Source organism: Mangifera indica, chromosome 13 (genome assembly GCF_011075055.1).
Source record: "Mangifera indica cultivar Alphonso chromosome 13, CATAS_Mindica_2.1, whole genome shotgun sequence".
NCBI classification, from domain to species: Eukaryota; Viridiplantae; Streptophyta; class Magnoliopsida; order Sapindales; family Anacardiaceae; genus Mangifera; species Mangifera indica.
In genome coordinates, this window is record NC_058149.1 from 11,057,285 (window position 1) to 11,081,543 (window position 24,259).

The 24,259-nt window shown below is 34.1% G+C and overlaps 5 protein-coding genes and 1 non-coding gene across 16 annotated transcripts; 4 read left to right on the top strand and 2 right to left on the bottom strand.

Annotated features, from left to right (window-relative positions):
• Positions 1-7: 7 nt before the first annotated feature.
• TRNAP-UGG lies at positions 8-79 on the top strand. The gene has a single exon. It is a non-coding gene; the product is annotated as a tRNA-Pro (tRNA).
• A 2,609-nt stretch (positions 80-2,688) lies between these two features.
• LOC123194866 (60S ribosomal protein L31-like) lies at positions 2,689-4,715 on the top strand. 2 transcript variants are annotated; one of them, XM_044608344.1, is made up of 3 exons: positions 2,689-2,838; positions 3,015-3,132; positions 4,196-4,715. In XM_044608344.1, the coding sequence occupies exons 2-3, from the start codon at positions 3,050-3,052 to the stop codon at positions 4,473-4,475; spliced, it is 363 nt and encodes a 120-aa protein (XP_044464279.1). In that variant the 5' UTR covers positions 2,689-2,838; positions 3,015-3,049; the 3' UTR covers positions 4,476-4,715. The 2 variants fall into 2 exon arrangements, with proteins under 2 accessions (XP_044464279.1, XP_044464280.1); XM_044608345.1 differs by having other exon boundaries at positions 2,796-2,917.
• A 414-nt stretch (positions 4,716-5,129) lies between these two features.
• On the bottom strand, positions 5,130-8,090 carry LOC123194865. 3 transcript variants are annotated; one of them, XM_044608343.1, is made up of 8 exons: positions 7,949-8,090; positions 7,719-7,832; positions 7,487-7,548; positions 7,296-7,379; positions 6,821-6,875; positions 5,820-5,955; positions 5,650-5,700; positions 5,130-5,559 (listed from the first exon to the last, which is right to left on the bottom strand). In XM_044608343.1, exons 2-8 carry the CDS (start codon positions 7,819-7,821, stop codon positions 5,460-5,462), a joined length of 591 nt encoding a protein of 196 aa, XP_044464278.1. In that variant the 5' UTR covers positions 7,822-7,832; positions 7,949-8,090; the 3' UTR covers positions 5,130-5,459. The 3 variants fall into 3 exon arrangements, with proteins under 3 accessions (XP_044464278.1, XP_044464277.1, XP_044464276.1); XM_044608342.1 differs by having other exon boundaries at positions 7,719-7,844; positions 7,949-8,085; XM_044608341.1 differs by having other exon boundaries at positions 7,719-8,063.
• Positions 8,091-10,110: 2,020 nt separating this feature from the next.
• Positions 10,111-13,282, bottom strand: LOC123194618 (asparagine--tRNA ligase, cytoplasmic 1-like). The gene is made up of 7 exons (XM_044607910.1): positions 13,115-13,282; positions 12,576-13,033; positions 11,880-12,470; positions 11,026-11,282; positions 10,814-10,943; positions 10,631-10,689; positions 10,111-10,473 (listed from the first exon to the last, which is right to left on the bottom strand). Exons 1-7 carry the CDS (start codon positions 13,116-13,118, stop codon positions 10,290-10,292), a joined length of 1,683 nt encoding a protein of 560 aa, XP_044463845.1. The 5' UTR covers positions 13,119-13,282; the 3' UTR covers positions 10,111-10,289.
• Positions 13,283-15,419: 2,137 nt separating this feature from the next.
• LOC123194619 (40S ribosomal protein S30) lies at positions 15,420-16,361 on the top strand. Its single transcript, XM_044607911.1, has 3 exons — positions 15,420-15,579; positions 15,699-15,836; positions 16,176-16,361. The coding sequence occupies exons 1-3, from the start codon at positions 15,576-15,578 to the stop codon at positions 16,220-16,222; spliced, it is 189 nt and encodes a 62-aa protein (XP_044463846.1). The 5' UTR covers positions 15,420-15,575; the 3' UTR covers positions 16,223-16,361.
• A 3,306-nt stretch (positions 16,362-19,667) lies between these two features.
• Positions 19,668-23,867, top strand: LOC123195295 (vacuolar protein sorting-associated protein 32 homolog 2-like). 8 transcript variants are annotated; one of them, XR_006497422.1, is made up of 10 exons: positions 19,668-19,827; positions 19,981-20,091; positions 20,662-20,761; positions 20,955-21,040; positions 21,122-21,213; positions 21,787-21,901; positions 22,016-22,211; positions 22,829-22,909; positions 23,493-23,587; positions 23,689-23,867. XR_006497422.1 is itself a non-coding variant. In XM_044608968.1 (8 exons), exons 2-7 carry the CDS (start codon positions 20,020-20,022, stop codon positions 22,205-22,207), a joined length of 657 nt encoding a protein of 218 aa, XP_044464903.1. In that variant the 5' UTR covers positions 19,668-19,827; positions 19,981-20,019; the 3' UTR covers positions 22,208-22,211; positions 22,829-23,041. The 8 variants fall into 8 exon arrangements, 3 of the variants coding, with proteins under 3 accessions (XP_044464903.1, XP_044464902.1, XP_044464904.1); XR_006497423.1 differs by having other exon boundaries at positions 23,694-23,867; XR_006497421.1 differs by having other exon boundaries at positions 23,493-23,561.
• The last annotated feature ends 392 nt before the right edge of the window (positions 23,868-24,259 follow it).

A 24,259-nucleotide genomic window follows, 5' to 3' on the forward strand; every position in this document is an offset into this window, starting at 1 on the left:
GCAAAATGGGCGTTTGGTCTAGTGGTATGATTCTCGCTTTGGGTGCGAGAGGTCCCGAGTTCGATTCTCGGAACGCCCCCTCCGAACTTAAATTTGTGCTTAAGCTTTTGCGTGAATTTTGCGTGTTTCACATAATTCAATAACATTTGACAAAATATTCTATAAATTCCAAAATTAAAATTAATATTTGATAGAGCTGAAGCCGATTGATTTCCAAAAATTGAAATCGAAATCTGAAATCTATAATGTTGGTTCATACCCATACCTAAAATTGATCTTATAAGTTTTGATTTTTATTTTTAACTTATACTATATAAAATAATGTAAAATCTGACCAATTTCCAAAATTAGAAATAGAAATCTAAACTCTATAAAATCAGTTCATACCCAGAAACGGTCTTATAGATTTTAGATAGGTTTTGGTTTTTATCCCTAGTTTTGTGTGAATTTTGTGTATTTCACATAATTCAATAACTTTTGATAAAATATTCTATAAATACCAAAATTAAAATTAACATTTGATAGAGCTGAAACCAATTGATTTTCAAAAATGTAAATCGAAATCTGAAATCCATAAGGTCTATTCATATCCAAAACCGATCTTATGCGTTTCAATTTTTATCTTTAAGTTGTACAATATAAAATAATGCCCAAAAATAGAAATTGAAATCTAAAACCTATAAAATCAGTTCATACCCAGAAGTGATCTTGTAGATTTCAAATAGGTTTTGGTTTCTATCCCTAGTTTGCACTATATCAAATAATGTAAAATGCTTTGATTTCTTTTAGGTAGTTACACAAGGTAATAGACTTCTAAAATTTAACATTTTTTAAGTGTATTTACTACATGGCTATGTAGATGGAAGCGGCATAGTGCTATTACATTTACACAAACTCTGCTACAAGTTTTATCAATGTGAGTATCTTTTTACTCTTGTTCAAGGGGACTCAACTTATTCTCCTAAAATGTGTGATGCCTTTTACCATAGGTATCTTGAGGGGATTTTCTCCACATCCTCATGGCCAAGTAGTGTTCTCCATGCATTTTTGAGTGACCTAAGGTAGGTCGGTTGCAAGTAACTCATAGAGTGGTGAAGACAAACTTATCATTATTCCTAGTTAAAGATGAAGACAAACTTACCATTGTCCAAATTGTTTGATTATATCCATGTAACTCATAGAGTGGTGATTAATTCCGCATGTACCTCTCCAAAACAATTTGATTTAAAGTCAAAAATCTAAAAAAGATAAGTCTTTACAAACAATAGATAACTAATCCTCAACAAAGTTGATATCGGTGAAGTAAATATTATCAAACTTGCACTTCAAGTCATGAAACATGATTCTCGCCAATGATCTATCTATAACAATCAATATAAACTCAAAGTGCCACGAATTTCAGATAAATTTACGAAAAATTGTCTTGAATGTTATGACTCAATGTTTATGCTTCAGTGATCGAGATTTTTAGGTAATGTGACAACGTGCATACAAGATGTATGTACTTTAGTCTTTTACAACATGAGCAATAGAGTTTTAAAGCTTTGGAAAGAGTCAGTAATATTATGTGTATTTAGTTTTGAGTACATAATAGAATATTTAGATGATATATTATTGTGTAATTGAATTTTATTTTATCTTTAATTTAAAATTATTTAATTATATGATGATACATTATTTGAATACCTAATTGAGAACTCAAAATAAAGTGTAGATAGTGTTATTGGGAAAGAACAGAGTGGACACTCCTTGCACACTCCCTGTGTTATTTGAAATACCTATAAAGCCACGCCCAAGTAAAAAAAGTTAAGGGCCAAACGACTATTTCCCACCCAAGGTATGCTGTAATGACAAGTTTCCACCATTTAACTATAGAAACACCAAACACCCACCCATAATTGATTAAATTTAACAAAACCCTAATGGTGATAAGGGTAAAATTGTCATTTTCTCTATAATATTAAAAATAAACTAAAATAGAATCAACTTTTGCCCCCTAAACTTTAAAAACTATAATTTTCCCCCAGCCTAAGTTTTAAAAAATCGCAGTTTCACCCTAGGGTTTCGTTTTGAAATCTCCGGCGACATCTCCGGCGACATTGCCGATGGTCTATCCCTCCCGAAGCATCTTCTCCTTCTAGCGATCTCTTTCCTCCCATTTGGACGTCTGATCGGTGTCGGAGAAGCCGTGGAAGACGAAGAACTTCGTTGGGGAAGACGAAGTTCTTCGTCTTCCCAGTCGTCGTCTTGGAAGACGATCATCTTCCCAGACGAAGACGAGACGACTCGTCGTCCTCTGGGAAGACGAGTCGTCTTCATCTGGGAAGACGATCGTCTTCCCAGACGACGTCTCTCTGCGCCGGATGAGTTGGGGTGGAGTTGAGGGGGGCCGTTGGTGGAAGAGAAACCGTCGGGAGGGGGAGATGGTCGGCGATGACTTCGGAGAAAGTGAAAGGGTTCGGAAACTAAACCCTAGGGGGGAAAATGAGATTTTTTCAAACTTAGTTTAGGGAAAAAATGTTAGTTTTTAAACTTTTAGGGGGGAAAATGAGATTAAATTTTCAGGGGTTAGGGTTTCGTTAAATTTAACCGGTCATGGGTGGATATTTGGTGTTTCCATAGTTAAAGGGTGAAAACTTGTCATTACAGCATACCTTGGGTGGGAAATAGACATTTGGCCAAAGTTAAGGCCCAAAGTTAGCTCAGCCCAACTAAAATATGACTATAGAGACTTATTAGGGTATGCGAACTAGGGTTTTGTCATTCGTTTCTAGTTCAGCTCTCGTTTCAACATTTTCCTTTCTCTCATTTTTGAGTTACTTCAACTCCCAGTCTAAGGTTTCTGTCGAAGCTTTAATTTTCCAGCACTTGAAAGCTTAATCATCTGTTCATTTTCTTTTTCACATAAGATCTTCCGGAAAGCATCTTCTACTATTGAATATATGTATTTCTGATAGATTTTTTTGTGGGATTTTGTGGTGATTTTGATGTGACAAGAGGCTGACTGATTGCAGGTACGTGCAGTTGAAGAGAGGGAAAGAGAGCGAAAATGGTGGAGAAGGTCAAAGGAAGAAAAGAGGAGGTGGTGACCAGAGAGTACACCATCAATCTTCACAAGCGCTTACATGGCTGGTCAGTGATTTCTGTCTTTTTATTCAGTCTATCTATTGCATTTAACGTTCCAGTTAATTTCATATCTGGCTTGTTTTCTTTTGGCCTTTTTTAGATATAGTCTTAGTTTGTAATACGGCTTATATTTATTACTTTGATTGATAAATAGATGATTCGGCGTAGTAGTCGACCCGAGAAATTGGGAGGGACATGGTGGTGCAATTAGTTGTTCAAGGATCTTGTAATATGCAGGATGTAAGGGTTTATGGGTGGTTATAACGGTCAATTTGCAATTGGGTATTTGTGATTTGCAGGTCAACTGTGCTATCGGTTGATAAAGTATGGATTCGTTAGGTTTAGGTATGTTGATTTAGGTTTTGTTATATTGTTATAGCAGTTTCTTTGGTTCAGTTTTTTTTGCAGTGGTTTATGGTACAGTTTCAGAGGGAAAGTGGGATGTGGTGGCAGTGATTGTCTTTCTGAATACAGAGGTTTGAGTGGAGCATCAGAGTCTAGTGATTATAATTGGGGAAGATCATGGAGTTTAGTTTTGTTTCAAAATTGGATGTGAAAGAATTCTTTTTTATTAACACAGATAATTTTATTACTTAAATATTTATTGTCTATTCTCTATGCCTTCATATTTTGAAAGAAGTGATGGAACAGTATATTGCTAGAATGAAAGAGTTAAAAAAAGATATAGGATTTCTCAACCTCTACTCCATACATTGTTTGGGGAAAAAATGGCTGTATTATATGTTGTTGGAGCTGTAGGATGTAGTGAGATGATATTGACGGAGTTCATTACATTAGTACTGTTTTCTTCGAAAAGCTGTTTTGCTAACTTTTACTTTCTTACATGTTCATTCTATATGATACAAAAAGTTTTTATTTCTTAGTCTTGTGCAAGACTACATCGTGGTGATATAAGGCATAGATTTCTTGTCATTTTTAGTCTTTTAGATTATTTTTGTGAGCATGTTTACTTTTATTTATTTCATTTCTCCCGCAGGTTTGATAATTTGTTAGAACATTTGAATTGGAAATTTGACTAATGCTTTTTGTAATAATATTCTGGGAACAGCACATTTAAGAAGAAGGCGCCAAAGGCCATTAAGGAGATTAGGAAATTTGCAGAGAAAGCCATGGGGACTAAGGATGTGAGGGTTGATGTGAAGCTAAACAAGCATATTTGGAGCAGGGGTATCCGAAGTGTTCCAAGGAGGATTAGGGTTCGCATTGCCCGCAACAGGAATGATGATGAGGATGCTAAGGAAGAGCTTTACTCTCTTGTAACTGTTGCAGAAATCCCAGGAGAAGGATTGAAGGGACTTGGCACCAAGGTCATCGAAGATGATGAATGAATCATCGATCTCTATTTTCAAGGGCAGGATAGGTTTACATGAGATTTTAGCAGTTGTTTTAAGTGTTATGAGAAAGACTAGTGTATTTCATTATCTGGTTAATTTCTGTTTAGATTTTTTCGACCTCGCTGCTACTTTGGGTTTTACTGAACACAGTAACTTTGGAGTCCTACCTTGTCATTACCTATGGGCCACCTGTTATTTATCAGGACTTAATATATGAGTTTTTCTTACTGCCCAGCTCAAGCTACTTCAGAAGCTTTCTATTTAAGTAATATCACGACAGTGAAAAGTAATTCTTTTTTAGTTCCAATAAGTTCTCTCTGGCAATAAATAGTTTATTCATACGAAATTCCTCCCAACGAAGTATTTGAAACAAGGCGTATATTGTTTATGAAAAAGCCACCAAAAGGAAATGCATATTACCATTCAGAAGAAAATTGTAATTAAATTTTATTAGAAGAATAGAAATTATGAACAATTTCACTGTGATGATGTTACAATTTGATTGATTATTGTTTACATTTTAAAGTGTTGTTTTACATCTCTAATTTGAAAAATTATTTATTCATATGGTGACATATCATTGTATCCGACACAATCTATCCTGATCCTCCGTTTGAAATGTTGGGCTGGCCAACCAAATGCCAAGAATTTTCATGGTTCAACTAAATTTGATATAAAGACCGAAAATGAAGTAGCAGTCCACTATGATAATATATACCGTCAAATATCTCACAAAAAGAGGATAAAAAATTTAAAATAAAATTCCCTCAACGTAAAGGAGTCTTGTCGACTTTGTTTGCCATTCTAAAGATGAAAATAGAAAGTTCACCACAGCATGATGGCATCAGATACTCTTCCTCCTTTCAATTTCTGTCCCTGTTGCACTATTATGTTATTATATAAAGTTTGAAACCATACCTGTCTGTTGTCTATCTCCAGTCAAGGTAGAAGATGAAGATAAGAGAGAGAAGACAACTTTTAGGTTCCCTTATAAGCATACATATAGCCTTGTAGTTTTCTTACTTCTTCTGATGACTCATTTAGTAAGTGGTCAACATACAGACAAATTCCAGCTCCACTGCAATTTCATTAGATAATATAAATATCCTAGTCTTTTTCTCAGTAATAATAAGATAAAAAGCAGATGCCTGTAAAATTGAAAACATACCTAAGAGGCCCAAAAGGAAGCCAGATAACATCCCACCTAAATTTTGGCAACCTAGCACATAGATTAGTATAACATAAATTCCATAACAATGTTTTCATACCCAAGACCAATTATAGAAACACAAAACCATTGAGAATATATATATATATAAATAAAAGAGTTCCATGTACCTCAGCATGTAATATGACCAGAAAACTGCAAGTACAAGGCCAACAAAAAATGAATACCAAATCCATTGTCTTTGATCCTTTGAGTTATGAACAAGCCCTTTAATGGCCAAGAAGCATGCTAAAACAGCTATCCAATCTGTTAAACACTTGATTAGTGTCTAGTAGATGATGAGAACTAAAATGAAATCTCATATTATTTATGTATGAGACACACAAGCGCCCTTTACGCCATTTCTTATACCATGCTCTGGAAACCATAAGAGGAATCAAAGTAATTGAATCACCATGAATTATTTCAGCTTCTCAACATCATGGACTCATCAAGAATTGAAAAAAAATTCAATACCTCCCCCTTTTAATGAAATTCATTTTAGGTCCAGTTGATTGAAAGTTTAAACATAAGTAAAACTGGCTTGATCCTTCAATTGGTGATAGTAATGTAATCATATTTACCAAAGTGAGTGGATACTAATCATTACCAGGAAAATAAACAATTTGGTAAACAGGGGAGATTGATCCCAAAATTTATATTTCACAAACGGTTACTTAAATTAAACTTTGGATATGAACTTGAGAGAGATACTATATGTTGAACATAGCAATTCCAAAAATACAAGTAGGAAGATAAAACTTTATACAACACATAAATTTTAGTCAAAGTCCACTTCTCTGAGCTATTACAAGCAAACGCCAAGATAACTCAATGAAATAAGTAGCTCTGAGAGAATCAAAATAGAGTGACAGCAGGAAACGCATCATTATTTATTAGAAAATTGAATTGATCCCTTTCCAGCAAATGTGTGCTAGAAAACAGGTATGATTTCAAACACAATACTCATCCGTCCTTGCATTAAATTAGTCCAAACAGATACTTAACTCAGCAAGAGAAAGATAACAGTAAAAATAGGAGAGATACATAATACAACACTATAAAATTAGGTGTCAAACATGCATCAGCTAATGAATAATGAAAACCAAATGAGAACAGCAAAGAATTAAACCTGCAGTTATGATCATCCGTGAGTCAATATCTTCCATGAAATAAGCATGATACCGCTGGCACAAATTACAATTGTCAAAAATGACAATATCAGTTGGCAAAAAACAGGAAGTAAATCTTCCAGGCAAGCTGCATACACTTGCTGGTTGTTTCCAAACTTAAACTATGATGATTAAGTCTAAAGTAGTGTACCTTTCTGCCATTAAGTCTATTGAAACTTACTGATTCTACCCATAACTCTTACTAATAAAGGATATACACACTTAAACAGAATGATATGAAATTCAATGTCGTCACTGAATTCTTCACTAGTACATATACGATAGGACCCTTAATTGTAGTGTGCCCAAGAAAACCATAATGAGTATATTCTTTCCACAATTTTAATATAGTAGCTTTGATCATGGCAAGTAATGTAGAATATAGTAAAGTAACACAAATATTAAGCTAAATTAGCATAAGATATTGATGCATACCATTTCCCAGGGAGACAAAGTCTGCTGAAAGATAGAGTAAACAAAAAACATAGCGAAGCAAAAGACAAATGCTGCGAACACACTCTTGAAAACCCAAAAAAAAAAAAAAAAAAAAAAAAAGGTAGAGTATCAGATTAAGTTTCATAACAAGATTAAACTAAAAATAACTTTCCGAAGGAAAATTATAATACCCTCCAAACCAGGCTCTGCTGAGCCTGACTCCTTTCAAATGATCGAACAAGCTCCTCTTGCTCTGTTAATTCAACAACAATTCATAAATATTTGAAAAATTAAATAAACAGAAATAAATACGGAGTTAACGAAGGTAACCCTATTTGTCTGCTGACAAAATTAAATTTTGAAATGCTAAGTTTCATCAGAGGGATGAAACAAAAATATTGAAATGGAAAATAGAGAAGAGACCTTGAGTATCCATGGGACGAGAATCGTCGAGAGTTGGGAGAGAAAAATCGTCTTCCTCCCGAGACTTTCGCCAGTTTCTTGTAAGTTTCCTCACCGTCAGCATATCCTTCTCCGCTAAAATAACCACTATTTTCCTCCGTTCAGAATTCAGGAAAATCAACAAACACGATCTGGAAGGTGAATTACAAACGCGCTAGGCGCAGCGTTCAGTGACACGGCAAAACGCATACCTTATCACCGTTTCATCTGATCAGAACCTCGCTAAGTTGCTGTGGGAACCGCATGTGAAATCACCGCTTCGGTTAATCTTTGAATGGGCCAAACAAACCCAAGGTTTGCTGGAATGAGAGAGTTCCACCATTAAGTTTAAAAAACCCAAAGTCCACCTTTTTGTTAAAACTTACTGTTTAAATTAAAGGTAAAAGTATTATTTAATTAAAAATATTACTAAAAATTTATCATATTTTTTTTTAATTTTAAAATATAATAATTTTTCTTATTTAAAATTTAAAAAATAGCCATTTGCCCCTTAAGATTTTTTTCGGACATCTCTCTGACTTGACTCTAAAAGCTGATTTGGGATTACTATTGCTTGATACACCAAGCTTAAAAATAATTTACTAGTGTTTGTTTTTCTTAATTTTAAAATCACTTTTATTTTAAGAGAGGATAAATGAAAAATGTAAAAAACCCAATGTAAATATACTTTTAAATAAAGTTTTTCCCAGTACTAAAATATATAAAAAAAATTTATATTTATACAAGAAATTTGAAATTAGGAGAGACTGAAAACCAACGGTTCCGCTGTTTAATATATTTAAAAAAAATTCAAAAAATTTAAAATTTTTCGGTTCAATACAGTAAATCGTCAGTTTATATGTCGATTCATAAACCGAATGTGAACCGATGGTTTCACGATTCAAAATTAAGTAAACCGAAATCAAACCACTAAAATCTGATTTCGATTCTGATTCAATCCAGTCCTGATTCTAACTTTATTCAGACCGATTTTGGTCCGATTCACAGGCTAAACTGGCCCGTGCCCAGGTCTCTCCACCGGTCATTGTCTATATTAAAGTTATCATAGGGGATCAACGAGGAGTGGATTGACAACCGTTGTCAGATTTGACTGATGATTTGGCCAATGAATATTTGGTGAAATCAATAGTTGAAAAGTTAATGATAAAAATGAAGATGACCCCAAAAATGAGAAATTATTATTTTTTAAATTTTAAATATAAATAAGTTATTAAAATTTTAAGTTAAGAAAAAAATATAATAAATTTTTAATTAAATAATATTTTTATGTTTTATCCTAATAATAAATTTTAACAAAAAGGCCAATTTTTAATTTTTAACCTATCAGATAAAACTTTATCATTTCAAGGACCCTCGGAGCAAGAATAAGACTCTTGGCATTTACCGAAAGTAAAAGTACAAAATGTCTTTATCGTTTAAAAAGTTAAAATAGTGTGATTTAGTAGACTATAAAAAAATGGGTCAATGCTCGTCAAAGATGAAGAAATTCAACATAAATCAAAAAACAATACAACATTTTCGTGGACCCCCTTAAATTTGTTAAGCAGATCACCATTACCCTCTACATGAAGAATGTTTACAGTTACCCCTATTTCATTTGGCATTGAGAAATTAATTAAATCCCCTTTAAGTATAAAATGATTAACCCCAATTCAACATTTACATATGGAAACTGTTGAAAAATCCAATTGACACCTTTGTTGGAACTTCAGTGCAGATAAAATTCTGCTATCTCTTATCAAAAACATTTACAACTTAATCGCCAAAACTGACAATCAAATCCATCAAATCTTTAAAAAGATTAAAGAAACAAAAGAGAACATGGAGCAACAATGATCAACAATGATTTTTGGCCGAATTTACTGGATGTGGTTATATTTTGACCAAAAACAGATTTGTAGAGGCTAAGATAGATTTTTAAAATAGACAAAAAAGGCTAAAAATTCAATTCATATACAAGGATAGTTTCATGGGGGGATCTAACCCCATTGTCTCCCACTCACACATGACGGAAAACTTGAATAAAATGCTTCACAAAAATCTCATACGGCAATATATTTCATACTCATAAATGTATCATAAGACTTTGCAAACAATCTGCACTCAAGAGCTAAATACTATACATCTGTTAAGAATGGCATAGTCACTTCAACCCGAATACCAAAATATTTTGATTATATGGGTATAAAAGAGAGAGCCACAACTACCTTTTTATGTTCTTTTAGTTAGTATACCACCAATTAATCCCCCTTAAAATATCCTTAATTTCTTCAGCAACCAGAAGCATAATAAGCCATGATTACGTGATAAAACGCACTAGTAAATATAGAATGAAAACATCAAGCAAATCATCTGAAAAGACAAATCCGGTAAATCTTTATAACAGAAAGTGCAATATCACAAAGTACAGCAAACATCAAGTATAGCCTTTGATTACCTTGTTTGAAGAAGAAAAAAACACTTATGATGATTATAACTACCGTGGCCGGCTGAATCTTGAGGTAAAATGCTTTTGCATAATAAACTAAAGATTTAGAGATCGGCTCTCCCGGGATACCTGGGGAAGGGAATTACATCTCTAATGTTGTCAATGCCCGTGGCAAAGAGAATCATTCTTTCAAAGCCTAAACCAAATCCACTGTGTTTCACAGTGCCAAAGCGTCGCAGGTCAAGGTACCACTCATATGGCTCAAGAGGCAGGTCCATCTCCTCTATTCTGTAATGCATTCCCATCCAAAAAGAGTTGGTTGTTAATAAATTATATTGCAGATTGTGAGAACTTGAATGGCTAGATAAATAAAAAAACAAACAAAAAGAAGGACATCTATTCCCAATTACTACAATACAGAAGAAAACCGCATCATTTCTGATACCTGCTCTTAATAATATCATAACGCTCTTCCCTTTGGCTTCCTCCAATTAACTCTCCCACCTATAATGTAAGAGAATTGAGTAACATGCATGCAACTAAATAATATCTAGGAGAATCAGTTCTGGTTAATTATTAGAACGTAGCAGGTAAGCAGTGCACAAAACATTTAAAAGAAACAAATCACCTTTGGTACAAGAACATCCATAGCAGCCACAGTCTTTAAGTCATCATTCACTCTCATGTAAAATGCCTTGATTCCTTTTGGGTAGTTATACACGATAACAGGCTTCTGAAACTTGACCTCTGTTAAGTATCTGCAAAAGTAAGCAAAACCGAGACATAAATTCCCATACTTAGATTAGAACTGAAAAAACACGTAAACAATGACTTGCACACCTTTCATGCTCAGATGCTAAATCAATTCCCCACTCCACTTTATTCTCAAAGTTCTTTCCCTCTTTCACAGCTTCTTCTAGTATTTCCACCGCTTCTGTGTATGTTATACGTTCAAAGGGCGTTGAAGAAACCTTTCTTAGGCGATCAATGCAACTTTTATCATAATTTTTGGCCATAAATTCCATATCATCAAGGCAATTGTCAAGTAACCAATCACACATAAATTTCACATATGCCTCCGCACAGTTCATATCATCCTACATATATAAAACAGTTGTTTCAGGTCATTCACTTAAAAATAATTAAAACAACAAAAAAAAAAACCACCAGTCTGTCAAGCTGCAACAATTCAGCATAGATCACATAGTCACAGTTTAAAAACACAGAAACAAGTTTGATAACTTACATTCACATGCCTGATTTCAGGAAATATGATACTAATAAAACCTATTGAACTCACTTAAAGCTCTTTTCCACATCACGTGTCTACACAAAAAAGATGTCAAGAACAAATAACCATGTTGTATCAGAAGTTTTTACATTTTCCTCAGTACTTTTCTTTGTGCACCATCAATAATCCATCCCACCTAGCTAAAAGGGCCACTCAAATCAAGAACTCATAACTTTAGCCTTCCCAACTTATAAATCCTGTTTCCAATCAAATATGCACATATTTTTGACTTAAGTGCTGTTATGAATTATAGCCACAAATACATAAATTTGGAATTTTGTTATCAATAGCACTATGTTTAGGAATAGGATTTTTCATATGACATGTATATGTATAAACTTCTATCAACTTCAAATCTTCCCAAAAACCTAACATAAATTGAGTGTTCTTGAGCCTAATATACCTTAATATCTGCAAAAGCTATCTCAGGTTCCACCATCCAGAACTCAGCCAAATGCCTGGAGGTATGGGAGTGTTCAGCTCGAAAAGTTGGCCCAAATGTATAGACGTTGCTAACAGCACATGCGTAAGTTTCAACTTGGAGTTGACCTGAAACAGTCAAAAATGCTTGACGGGCAAAGAAATCTTGCGCGTAGTCAATCCTTCCATCCTTTTGAGGAATTCCAGGCTTAAGCTTCAATCTCTCCTCCAATTTGGCAAGATTCTCCTTTGCTTTTGTCAGTTCAGCAACGAATGCAGTAATTGCCTCTTTCCCGGCTTTATCAGATTTTAATTTCGCAACAGCCTCTCCTTTCTCCTTGACAACAACCTTGGCAGCCTCAACATCGATTTCTGATGGAGGAGGATTCTTTGTCAGCTCCTTCTCTATTTTCTCAGCTTCACTGATCAAAGTTGTAACTTGAAACATCTCACCAGCACCCTCACAATCACTTGTGGTGATAATTGGAGTATGTATGTATAGAAACCCATGCTTTTGAAAGAACGTGTGGGTAGCATAAGCAAGAGCATTTCGGATTCGCGCAACTGCAGCAATCTAAAAACATGCACAAACAAAAAAAAAAATTGAAATAATTAACTTCTTTAAAAGAAGAACAAAAACTCGAGACACTGATCTTAAAATTGGGGTAAGAATAAATACCGTGTTTGTCCTAGGCCGAAAATGAATACGATCCCTCAAAAACTCAAGCGTCAGTTTAGTCTTGGGAATTGGGTACTTAGCCGGATCAACGGTGCCCACGTCAATGACTTTCTCAACCCGAAGCTCAATCTTCTGCTTAGTACCTTCAGGCGGGTTTTTAAGCAGCCCCTCAACGGACACAGATGTGCCAGTCAGCACCAGCTGGCCCAGATCCGCGACAGCCGCGTCCACAATAACTTGTAAATTGGCCGCACATGAGCCGTCATTCACCTCCAAGAACGCGAAGGAGCCTTTGCCTTGTTCCCGGCCAGTTTTCACCCAACCACCGACCCGCACTCGCTGCCCAGCTAGGCCAGCGCCTCCATCGGGTCGGCTCACGATGGAGCGAATCAAAACTCGATCAGAAAAGGGGTGTTTCTCTGCCTTGGAGGCTAATTGGGCGTTATCAGAAGTCGTCGCTGCAAAAGAAAAATGATGTCAAATAATAACAAAATTAAAAGGAGAACGCGATAAACGCAGAATTTAAGGGTAGAGCTTACTCATGGATGGTTAGTGAAGGAAAGAGAGCTCTGTGGCGGCGGGCTGCTCTCTTTTGCCGGTATAAGCGAGGGTTTTGGGTTGGAAGAGTTTACGTTTACGTGGCCTCAACTCAATCAAATGGTGGCGTTAACTGCGATATGTAAAAAAATCAAAGGTGACTGCTTTAGTTAGTGACACGAATATGATATTTATTGGATAGGAGCCTCATGTTTAGGCCGAATCGAGTCTGATTTTACGCTATAAGCGGTGCAATAGATAGAATGGCAAGGGGACCAACACGCAAAAGGGATATTTAATATTTTAGCCTTTTTTTTCAACAGTATATACATATATATTACACAATTTATCCACTTAATAAAAATATTATTACAGTATTTTCTTTTTTAAAATTACCTCCATTGGCATTATTTATGTAAAGAGATTTTCTTTCCTTTTTATCATTTTTCTAACAGAAAAAAGATCTACAACTCTAGAATCACTAGCTATAAATGATTCATATAAACACAAAGAAGGAAAAGATAAAAATTGTCAAATTTCTTTAGAGAATTCACATTTCTTGTAAAGATTTTACAATAAAATCATTCAAATTTAAGTCGATCGTAATTCAAACCCTTATGTTTTATGTTTTCTTCTTTAATAATTAAAAATCAAATAATATAAAATAAATTACATTTATTACTTCATATGAAATATAATTTTGTTGTGATTTCATATTATTTATATTGTTTAATAGTATGATTTTTTGTTATTGTATTGTTTAATGTTGTATTAATAATTAAAAAATATAAAAATTTAGTTTTGAATTAAAACCAGATGAAGAACAGTTGTCGCCAACCCTTTGCGTTAACATTAAGGGTTGGCATTGCCGCCAACCCCTAGCGTTCCGCTAACTTGTTCTTCGTATAGTTTTTATCAAAAATTGAATTTTCGTATTTTTTAACCATCAATATACCATTAAACAATATTATAATAATATTAAACTATACAACAATATAAAATCACAACATTAAATAATCTAACAATATGAAATCGCAACAATATTATATTTCACATATGAATTCTCTAAAGAAATTTGACAATTTTTGCTTCTTCCTCCTTTGTGTCTAAGTTAAATCCTTTATAATGGTTTTCTCTCATGAGTTTTATTATTCAATCATAGATATCTTCTTTGTTAATTTTCTTTTTTTATATTGTAAAGATTTTTTCCCTTGTTAGAAGGTTAAAAAAAAAGAAAGAGGTTAATTTTTTCTTGTTGCATAAGTTTCATCAATTGGGATATTTTGGAAAAATATATCACTGTTGTGGTACTTTTGTTTAAAGTTTGAGATAAGTGACATATATGTATGTATATACAGTTTAAACAAAGGGTAAAATTCAATATCCTAGTGCCAAATACCCTATTTTCTGTTTCTACTATGTAAGAAACATCAATTTCCATTTCTAGTATGTTCTTATTATAAAAACTTAAACATTTTTCATCTCCTCTCCGGAAAAATCCCCTTTTTTATCCCTTATCTGTTAAAAAAAATAAAAATAAAAATCTCTTTTTGTATATCTAAACATAATATAAATATATAAAATAATAAAATTAACTAAAATTAAAAATAATATATTATTTTAAATGCTATAAAAAATATATATTAACTATTTTAATATACACAATAAAAATATACATAAATCTAAAATTATAAATAATTTAAAATTATAAAAAAATATCAATATTCTAAATAAAAATATTAATATAAAATGATAGAGATGAGAATAGGGATAGGGGCGTGACGAGAAAGGGACACATGTTTTCCCGTTCTAGATTATGGGATATTTTTTATTTCGTTCTCAATTCTATTAATAAATCTCTTTAACGTTAGAGTTGAAAAGAGTCAAAACCATAAATTCAAACATAAATTAGCATATATAATAATAAATAATAAAATTATATATACACAATCTTTATTTGTCATTCTCTTTGGTAAATCTAATTAAAAATAAAATAATAATTAATCATAAAATAATATATTAATTATGTATTTATAATATTATATATATAATATTAATTATACAAATATTGAGTTACACAAAAATGATATATAATACGAATAATTTTAAATTAAAAATAAAATAATGAAGAATATTTTATTGTTTTTTAATATATTTACACTCCTAATAAAATTAGGACGCAAAAGCCTAACCAATTACACGTGTTTATCATTTTTCTGTAAAATGATTAAACCAAAATCACAGTGCTTATGTCCAAACCTTAGGACTTAAATAAGTTAACAACTCTTTTTGACAATCATATTGGGCGGTAACCCGGCCCAATATACTTTGACATACTCTATATATTCAGCCGAAACCCTTGAAATGTTTTCTTCTGCTCCGCTTAGTAACAGCTCAAACCGCTAAACAGAAACACAGCAGCAGCAGCAGCTGCAGCTTTCGGCGCAACTTGTGTAATCAGCCATGGGTAATTTCAAAACACCAGAAAACTTAAACTATTTGGATCGAGTGTTTACTATTGTAATGGTGTTTGCCTGGTCTGTCACAAACACGTAGTTTTGATAAATTTGTTCGTATTTTTATCAGGTAAGGTTCACGGTTCTCTGGCTCGTGCGGGTAAGGTGAGGGGACAAACTCCAAAAGTCGCTAAGCAAGATAAGAAGAAGAAGCCTCGCGGCCGTGCCTACAAGCGCATGCAATACAACCGCCGTTTCGTCACCGCAGGTAGTTTTTGCCCGCATTTTATTTATTTACCGCCTATTTACCATGGATTGTTTATTAGGTGGTTCTGTAGATCTGAGTTGTCGTGTTTGCCCATTTACATTTTAGAGTTAATTTTGATTATTAGATCTAGAAATAAAGTGGGAAAATCTACAAAAGGCTAATTCTGCATAGTTCTGATTATAATTAAGTAAACCGGGGAACCTGAATTGTAACTTAAATAGTGCTACTATTCACACGGAACCCTGATGAACAATGCTTGCTTTGCTTGGATGTTTATAGTAAATAATCAGGCTGTAGTTGAGTGCATATTCTGATGATTATTGTTTGTTGATTTTGCAGTTGTTGGTTTTGGAAAGAAGAGGGGACCCAACTCATCCGAGAAGTAAATCTTGAAAGAAGGCAGGGTTAGATAGGTCCTGGTGTTTTCATTGTTGTTCTAAAGACTTTTTATTGTGATCTAGTTACTGATAACATTGTTGAATTTGGTGTTAGATAAATATCATGTGATTTTGGGTTTTCGTTTCATCAATAATTTCCTTAGAGAAACATTGAGCTTAAGATCTCTGGCTCTGTCAAATCAATGAAAGCCTAATGGTCTTGCAATAATACATAATAGAATAGCAGTTTGCATACCGCCATCGCTTGAACATATCAGAAATCAATGAAAATACTTGGAACAAGAAGTAATGAGCCCGGAACCAACTCTCATCATCAGTTAGTAACAATTTGTCGATACAAATCCCCAGGAAGCTTTTCTGCTTGCTTAAGATGAGGCTCTGCTTGCTGAAATTGGAGGCCTTTTCCAACTGGTTTTCCGCCTTCATTCCTTGGCCAGGCTCTCATGTGATGGATTTGATGGAGCTTCTGGTGATATCTGGAAAAGCTGGATTGGAAACTTCATATTTCTCCTACTTCTACATATCCACAAAATCGAAAGTAGGTATAATTAAATCAATGAAATGACATTGTTTGCAGCTTGTCAAATGTATGATAGATATAGGTAAAGATGAGCAATTCAATCTGTTCTTAAATAGAAAGGAGATTCTTTGATTAAAAAAGAATAGGAATAGTTCGGGGACGAGATAGGGATGGTTATAAATATATCTATTATTCCCTCTTCTATTCATTAAACTCTTGCATATGAAATTAATATCATTATTTTTCAAGTGGTGTTTGGTTACAGGGTAGAGAAATTTTTTCACAGGAGGGACAGGATTCTCTCAGTGATAGGGAATAGGAAAGAAGGGTTTATCATATAGGAATGAGAGTTAAGGAATTTAATCCTTGCCCGTCCGCTGCCATCTCTAAATACAGGTGATATATCCGAACATGACATACATTTTATTGAAGTGGCTACATAAATAGAATAGTTATAGTGTTTAGCCGCCTGTTTGGTCTTAATATGCCAATATAAACAAACAATGATTCTAACGTAAGCAAAGTCTCGCATTGTGTAGTGAGAAACAATTACAAGGAAGAGGGTTGAATTACCTGACCCCAGGAATCCTTGCAATAGGAAATGGCTTCTTTTAGATGCTTTTTACGATCCTCTAAGTTCATTGCACTGTAACAGCTACCATGAACTGGTGAATTTCTCACTGATTCATTGTTACAACTCCTCCTTGATGCCTCTGTAATTTTCGGCTTCCGTTCTCGACAAAAGAATGTCAAATAAGACCTTAAAGATTTCCAAAACCCTTCATGATTTTTCTCAGTAACATCGCTTCTATGAGTCTTGTTTTCAACACGGGGCGAGAATAATGGTTTAGTGGATCGTCTGCCATTTGGAGAACTCTGGGGTCTTGCATTAACATCAGCAGAAATTGTATCAGTTGGAAGTCTGTGATCTGAAGTAAGATTCAAGGATTTTGGTTTTAAGTTTTGCATGCTAGCAAGATCTCTAGAGGGGACAATAGAATTAGAATTATGATGTATGAACTTTTAAGGCTCCATTTACTGCAATTTATATGCTGGTTTTTAGGCCATGATTATGCACTAAATACCATTATTAGGCTTTGGCTGAGGGAAGAGAGAGTTGAATCAATCAGGTAAAGAATCATCCATTTAAGCACTTTCTATTATTTGATTGAGATTTTGAAATGGCCACTGTGTTTCCTTTATTAGGGATAGTGACAGTGTTCACAGGGAGTCCAGTTTCAGCAGATCGGTTAAATGTTGCCATAATTGAACGCTGATTTTTATAGTAAGCACCCTTATCTAACTTAATGGAAGAGAACTTTGGTAGCCAAGAACCCCATCTGAAGAAAAATTGAACTCATACTTTCTTGTATATAGAGTCTTATCTTTTACTATTCAAAGTTATTATTTGAAAGTAAATAAAAAGAGAAGTACGAAATGACATAAAATAAAAAGATAATAATTTACAACAAATATTTGAATTGTTAGGTTTGAAAGAGATAATGAAATTAAAATAATGATATAGATTTACAATTCCTCCAAACATACAAGCACAATCACCACATAATTCCATCTTCAAGGATCACCAAAATGTAAAAAAAGGGAGATCCTCTCCTTCTAATATCACAAGACTAATGTTATCCATATACATCTTTTAATATATAATTAAGTAGAATATATGATTAATGTTATTTTATTATTAATTTAAATTTATTCAATAACTTAACTTATTTATATAGGCCAAACGACTATTTCCCACCCAAGGTATGCTGTAATGACAAGTTTCCCCCTTTAACTATGGAAATACCAAACACCCACCCATGGCCAGTTAAATTTAACAGAACCCTAACGCCTGAAAATTTTATCTCCTTTTGCCCCACTAAAGTTTGAAAACAAAAATTTCCCCCCAGCCTAAGTTTAAGAAAATGGCAGTTTCACCCTAGGGTTTGGTTTTGAAATCTCCGGCGACCTCTCCGGCTCCGTTGCCGACGGCTTCTCCCTCCCGAAGAATCCTCTCCTTCCGGTGATCGGTTTCCTCCCATTTGGAGGCCCGATCATCGCCGGAAAAGCGGTGGGAGACGAAGAACTTCGTCGGGGAAGACGAAGTTCTTCGTCTTCCCAGACGAAGACGAAGCCGTCGTCTTCGTCTGGGAAGACGATCGTCTTCCCAGAAGAAGACGGTTGTCTTCCCTGGGAAGCCGATCGTCTTCCCAGACGAAGACGACGGCTTCGTCTTCGTCTGGGAAGACGAAGAACTTCGTCTTCCCCGACGAAGTTCTTCGTCTCCCACCGCTTTTCCGGCGATGATCGGGCCTCCAAATGGGAGGAAACCGATCACCGGAAGGAGAGGATTCTTCGGGAGGGAGAAGCCGTCGGCAACGGAGCCGGAGAGGTCGCCGGAGATTTCAAAACCAAACCCTAGGGTGAAACTGCCATTTTCTTAAACTTAGGCTGGGGGGAAATTTTTGTTTTCAAACTTTAGTGGGGCAAAAGGAGATAAAATTTTCAGGCGTTAGGGTTCTGTTAAATTTAACTGGCCATGGGTGGGTGTTTGGTATTTCCATAGTTAAAGGGGGGAAACTTGTCATTACAGCATACCTTGGGTGGGAAATAGTCGTTTGGCCATTTATATATATAAAAATATGTGAGCGTATAAATTTGGAGCCATTGAGAATAGCTTAAAATCTAGTGAGAATAGTTTTAGATCCTGCCAATATACAAATATTTCAAACCAATCGAAAAAAACGTTTAACATATACGAACCCAACTTTTGATTTGGTCTCAAATCGGGCTTGGTCTGTTCGAGCAAAGCCTAAGAGGATTTGAAACAGTTTGAGTCGATCACTAGTGTAAAACTACGTCGTACATTAGCAAGTGGAAGCGAAAACAAAACATGCGCCCATTAAAACTAGGTAAACGCCGCATAAACTAATCAAGCGGTAGCCACGTGGAAAGTCAACATCCTGTAGAAAAGGCAGAGCATTTGGAAAACAACACGCTTAAGAAAATACCAAAAAGTCTTATAATTCACAGGTCTCCTCCCCCTCGCGTGTCTTTTGATCGAATTTCACAGGTACGAATTTGAATTTATTTCTTCATTTGTGGTCTGGTCCGATCGTTAGTTGAAATCAATTGTTTCGATTAAGGTAGAACTTTGTCGTTTTGGTTATGGAATATTGAATTAGGATTTTGGATGATCTAATAATTACGATGTTGATTCTAACAGGGAGGATATAGGATTGTGAATAATCGCGGAGAATCAACCATGTTTAATCGGCTTTTTGGGAAACCTAAACAGGAAGCCAATGCTCTAACTACGATTGACAAGTTAACTGAGGTACTATTATTTTTTACAATAGGTGGTCCTATACCTTTTTTGTTATCAATTTTTTTTGTTCTGATTGTTTGTTTATTTGTATTGGGTTAACGATTTAGGCTGAGGATTTTATTAACCCAGTAATTTGAGGTTGTTGGCTGATAAGTAACTGTTTTTACAATCGAAACTTTGAGTGTTTCTTGTTGCATTATTATTTCTAGGAAATTCTGTGAATAGTGAAAAAAAATTGAATAAAGATTGATGTTTTTGATTATGCAATATGATATATTAGTTATTCACTCTAACATCATTGTGGAACCAAAACCAACTTTTCTGTTGGTAGAAACTAGAGAATAAATTGGTGTTTAATTTTGCTTTCTTGAATGCAATTGCGTCATACTGTTTATCTGACAGTAGGATCTTATCCAAATTTAAGCACTAAAAATATTTCCTTTGCACTTGTATCTATTGTGACTTGTTTTTCTCATATGTTTTCATTGAGATTATCTTACTGCTACTGTATTTTATGCTTGTTTCTATGTTGCTGCCATTGTGTGCATTGTGTGAAACTGTGTTCTGTGCATTGTATAGACTCTTGAAATGCTTGAGAAAAAGGAGAAAGTTCTCCTTAAAAAGGCCTCTGCAGAGGTTGAAAGGGCCAAGGAATACTCCAAAGCAAAGAACAAAAGAGGTACGGCTGAGAAGTGCAAGCAAAGTTTTATGAGATTTTTTTTTAAATGTATTTGTGTGAGAAATTGATGATGTAGTTTCAGTGAGAGAAGTTTCTGTTATCTTATTTGTTTGCGTGGTTAGTTTGTAAATAAAATTGTCACAATTCATGTGTGATTACTGGCATACTATTTACCTGTGTTGCATGCATATAGCTGCCATACAATGTTTGAAGAGGAAGAGGCTATATGAACAACAAATAGAGCAGCTTGGAAATTTTCAGTTGCGCATTCATGATCAGGTAAACCTGGAACTTTTTAATCAATGTTTAATTTCTGCTCCATGAACTTTCACTAAATTGCTATTATGTATAATGTCACAGATGATTATGTTAGAGGGTGCTAAAGCCACAACTGAGACTGTGGATGCATTGAGGACGGGAGCAGCTGCCATGAAGGCAATGCAGAAAGCAACGTATGTATCTATCTAGCTTGACCTCGTGTATTTGTTGTTACCAGAGTTTCTTATTCCATCATACGTTATATTGTTTTTAGCATCTTAATTGTGCCTTTTAGTGTAATCAGTTACCATGGTATATGCAATGTTTTGTTTGTTTCAATTTTTCCGTTTTCCTTTTAATTATTTTGCATTATATAAGAGGATAAGTTTGTGTTCCCCGGCAAGTTTTGGAATTTGATACATGGTTTATTCTGCAATTTTCCTTTCACTGGAGAAGTTGAAAGTATTTGTAAATTTGTTGAAACCTTCACTAATGTTTATTCCAAAGTGCTTGTTTTCTTGTGATCCTGTAACCAAGTTTCTCTTTTTAACCAATGTTCTATTTGGAAAACCATTGATTGTTATTTTGTTGAGACCTGGGTATTGCAGTTATATTAGTGAAGGCAAAATACATCTTCAATTTAATCTTTTTTTTTTTTTTTTTGGTTTCATGAAGGACATGGAGAATCATTTAATTATATAACCAGAGAATTCAGATGGTAACAATAGTAGTGGCTAATGTGTGTGAAAATGGTGGGTTGTTTCCAGGAATATAGATGATGTTGACAAGACCATGGATGAGATCAATGAGCAGACTGAGAACATGAAACAGATCCAGGAAGCATTGTCAACTCCTATTGGCTCAGCTGCCGATTTTGATGAGGTTATAATTTACTTGATGTGTATTGAAATCCTTCACAGATTTTTTATTTTATTCTCTCTTCTTCTATGTTATCCAAAGTAACTCAGAACATCCTCGGCATTTTTTGCATCACAGGATGAGTTGGAAGCAGAACTTGAAGAATTGGAAGGTGCAGAGTTGGAAGAACAGCTTCTTGAGCCTATAGTCACAGCTCCAGCAGCTCCAGTGCAAGTTCCTGCTGGCAGGCAACAAGCTCACCCTGTTCCACGGAAGCGGACGGCTGAGGAAGATGAACTTGCTGCCTTGCAAGCTGAGATGGCACTTTAAGCAGGTCCTTAACCCTTTCTCCTCTTTCTTTAATTAATTTTACCATTTTAATTGGTGCTTGCGAAAGCCAGTGGGAGTCTCTTAACACTTCTTCAGCATCTAGCATTAACTTATCATCTGAACTAATGCAGGTGCTGTTGCTTAGATATGAAGAAAATTTTTAAGGACTATGTGGAGATTTATGTTCTAAGCCGATCATGCATCAGGATTTCTATGTGCATTCAGTGAATAGACTGTATATAAGATTGGCATCAACTAAAAGAAGTCCCATTCATTATATGTATCATGTAATATGCTTTTTAAACCTTTAAATCAAGTATATTGTCTTGTGATCTCGCACGTTGAAGCAAGAGTTTATGTAATTCTGAGAAGCTTTGGTAAATTTTCTCTCTCTTGAGACACTGTCAAGTGAATTTTGCTAATTTTATCTCTAGACAATATGTAAAAGGAAGTGATGCAAGAACAGTGGAACGGCGTTTCTGAGAGTTTATGATGAATGAATTTTGGTTTTGTGTTGAGGTTGCCTAGAATGCATCAGAATAAAAATTCCATTATGGTGTGTGTTGATTCTTGAAGATAGATCACTTTATACCTTGTAACAAAACTTTTGATGTTTCGCAGGTAGCAAGATTGTTTTTGAAGGAAATCATGAAGCTGCGTTGAGTTCCCAAGTTGCCAACTTTGGACTGAGATGTCAAATATGTGAGTACTGGTGCAGAGTCAGATTTGGTGTAGTTTAAGAAGTACAACCAAACTGTGCAAAAACAGTTTGGAAAAATTTTAAATTTAAATTAAGTGAAATTAAATTGGAAACATACAATTTGATTTAGATTAGATTACGATTCAAATTTATTAAAAATCAATTTTTTGAAAATATAATAAAAATGTGTATTTATTATAAGTATATAAATATATACATATTTGATATATATCATCAAAGTAATATTATGTGTATTTATTTTAAGTACATAATTGTATAAACATTTATATGTGTCATAATATGATTGAATGTTATTTTATTTTTAATTTAAAATCACTTAATCATGTAATGATATATATAAGTATATTTATATTTGTATATCTAAAGTAAATATATATAATTTTATTGATCATATAAATACTTTTTTGTTTTCAAGTGTTAAGATTTTAAATATAAGGTATGAGATTTGGAACTTATATTAAAAAAATATGAGTGTCTAGCATTAATGTATACAATCTCATAGACCTTGCATCCTTGATACAAGAATCTACAACACTTCTAAGAAGAGAATCTCATTTATGGCAGGGATTATACAATTGGTTGTCGATCTCATCACAACATTGATGCACGGTTCTCCCCTTGTACATGCACAAGGTAGGAACAATGGAATTATACTCCAGGTTAATATTTTGTCAGAATCTATCGATTACAATTTTGGGTCATAGACACATTTGAAGTTATCAAAACCACTTATCTTTACTATCTCTCCTCGTCATTCAAGATCAGGATGTCATTGCCAACCAATCTGGCCTCATCCACCAGCAATGGGGAAAAGTGAATTAAATGGTCAAAAACGGACGTATTTGTAGAGATCCAACTTTTTATGTGTACTGTTAAACTGTAATTTGAGTGAAAAAAAAAAGTTTTTGATATATAAAAAGATATGGTTTTAAAGATTTATTGATAATACATTAAGATTAAATTTTTTATTTTATTTGGTTCAATAATGGTGAGATTCGTCTCAACAAGACAGTCCAACACTATGATATACATTTAGATTAAAAACATGCAGACTGTGAGTAACACATAATTGGATCATTTTTTCTTTTCTTCTTCTTCTTCTTTTAAGGAGGATTGTCCCTCGGAGGTTTGATTTAAAATGATAAAAAGTTCAATTCTCTTCAGTCTGTGTCTGCCATGTAAGACGATAGGTGCATGCATTCATACTATAATATAATATAATTAGCTGGTTTGATTTCAAGGCTGCTTAATTTAGATTAAAAATGTGACCGTTTGAGAGTCGAAACTAGGATAATAATACTCCTTGTCCCTGCATAATTGAGCTCTTAATT

What these genes read in the sequence shown, in the direction of transcription:
- LOC123194866 (XM_044608344.1), top strand. Translation starts at nt 3,050, where the DNA reads ATGGTGGAGAAGGTCAAAGGAAGAAAAGAGGAGGTGGTGACCAGAGAG. An exon ending in CACAAGCGCTTACATGGCTG is followed by an intron (nt 3,133 to 4,195) that starts GTCAGTGATTTC and finishes TTCTGGGAACAG; the next exon opens with CACATTTAAGAAGAAGGCGC.
- LOC123194865 (XM_044608343.1), bottom strand. Translation starts at nt 7,821, where the DNA reads ATGCTGACGGTGAGGAAACTTACAAGAAACTGGCGAAAGTCTCGGGAG. An exon ending in AGCAGAGCCTGGTTTGGAGG is followed by an intron (nt 7,380 to 7,486) that starts GTATTATAATTT and finishes TGGGTTTTCAAG; the next exon opens with AGTGTGTTCGCAGCATTTGT. An exon ending in CTTCCTTTTGGGCCTCTTAG is followed by an intron (nt 5,560 to 5,649) that starts GTATGTTTTCAA and finishes ATGAAATTGCAG; the next exon opens with TGGAGCTGGAATTTGTCTGT.
- LOC123194618 (XM_044607910.1), bottom strand. An exon ending in TTCGGCCTAGGACAAACACG is followed by an intron (nt 12,471 to 12,575) that starts GTATTTATTCTT and finishes GCATGTTTTTAG; the next exon opens with ATTGCTGCAGTTGCGCGAAT. An exon ending in TAGCTTTTGCAGATATTAAG is followed by an intron (nt 11,283 to 11,879) that starts GTATATTAGGCT and finishes TTATATATGTAG; the next exon opens with GATGATATGAACTGTGCGGA.
- LOC123194619 (XM_044607911.1), top strand. An exon ending in CCGCCGTTTCGTCACCGCAG is followed by an intron (nt 15,837 to 16,175) that starts GTAGTTTTTGCC and finishes TTGATTTTGCAG; the next exon opens with TTGTTGGTTTTGGAAAGAAG.
- LOC123195295 (XM_044608968.1), top strand. Translation starts at nt 20,020, where the DNA reads ATGTTTAATCGGCTTTTTGGGAAACCTAAACAGGAAGCCAATGCTCTA. An exon ending in CGATTGACAAGTTAACTGAG is followed by an intron (nt 20,092 to 20,661) that starts GTACTATTATTT and finishes TGCATTGTATAG; the next exon opens with ACTCTTGAAATGCTTGAGAA. An exon ending in CAAAGCAAAGAACAAAAGAG is followed by an intron (nt 20,762 to 20,954) that starts GTACGGCTGAGA and finishes GCATGCATATAG; the next exon opens with CTGCCATACAATGTTTGAAG.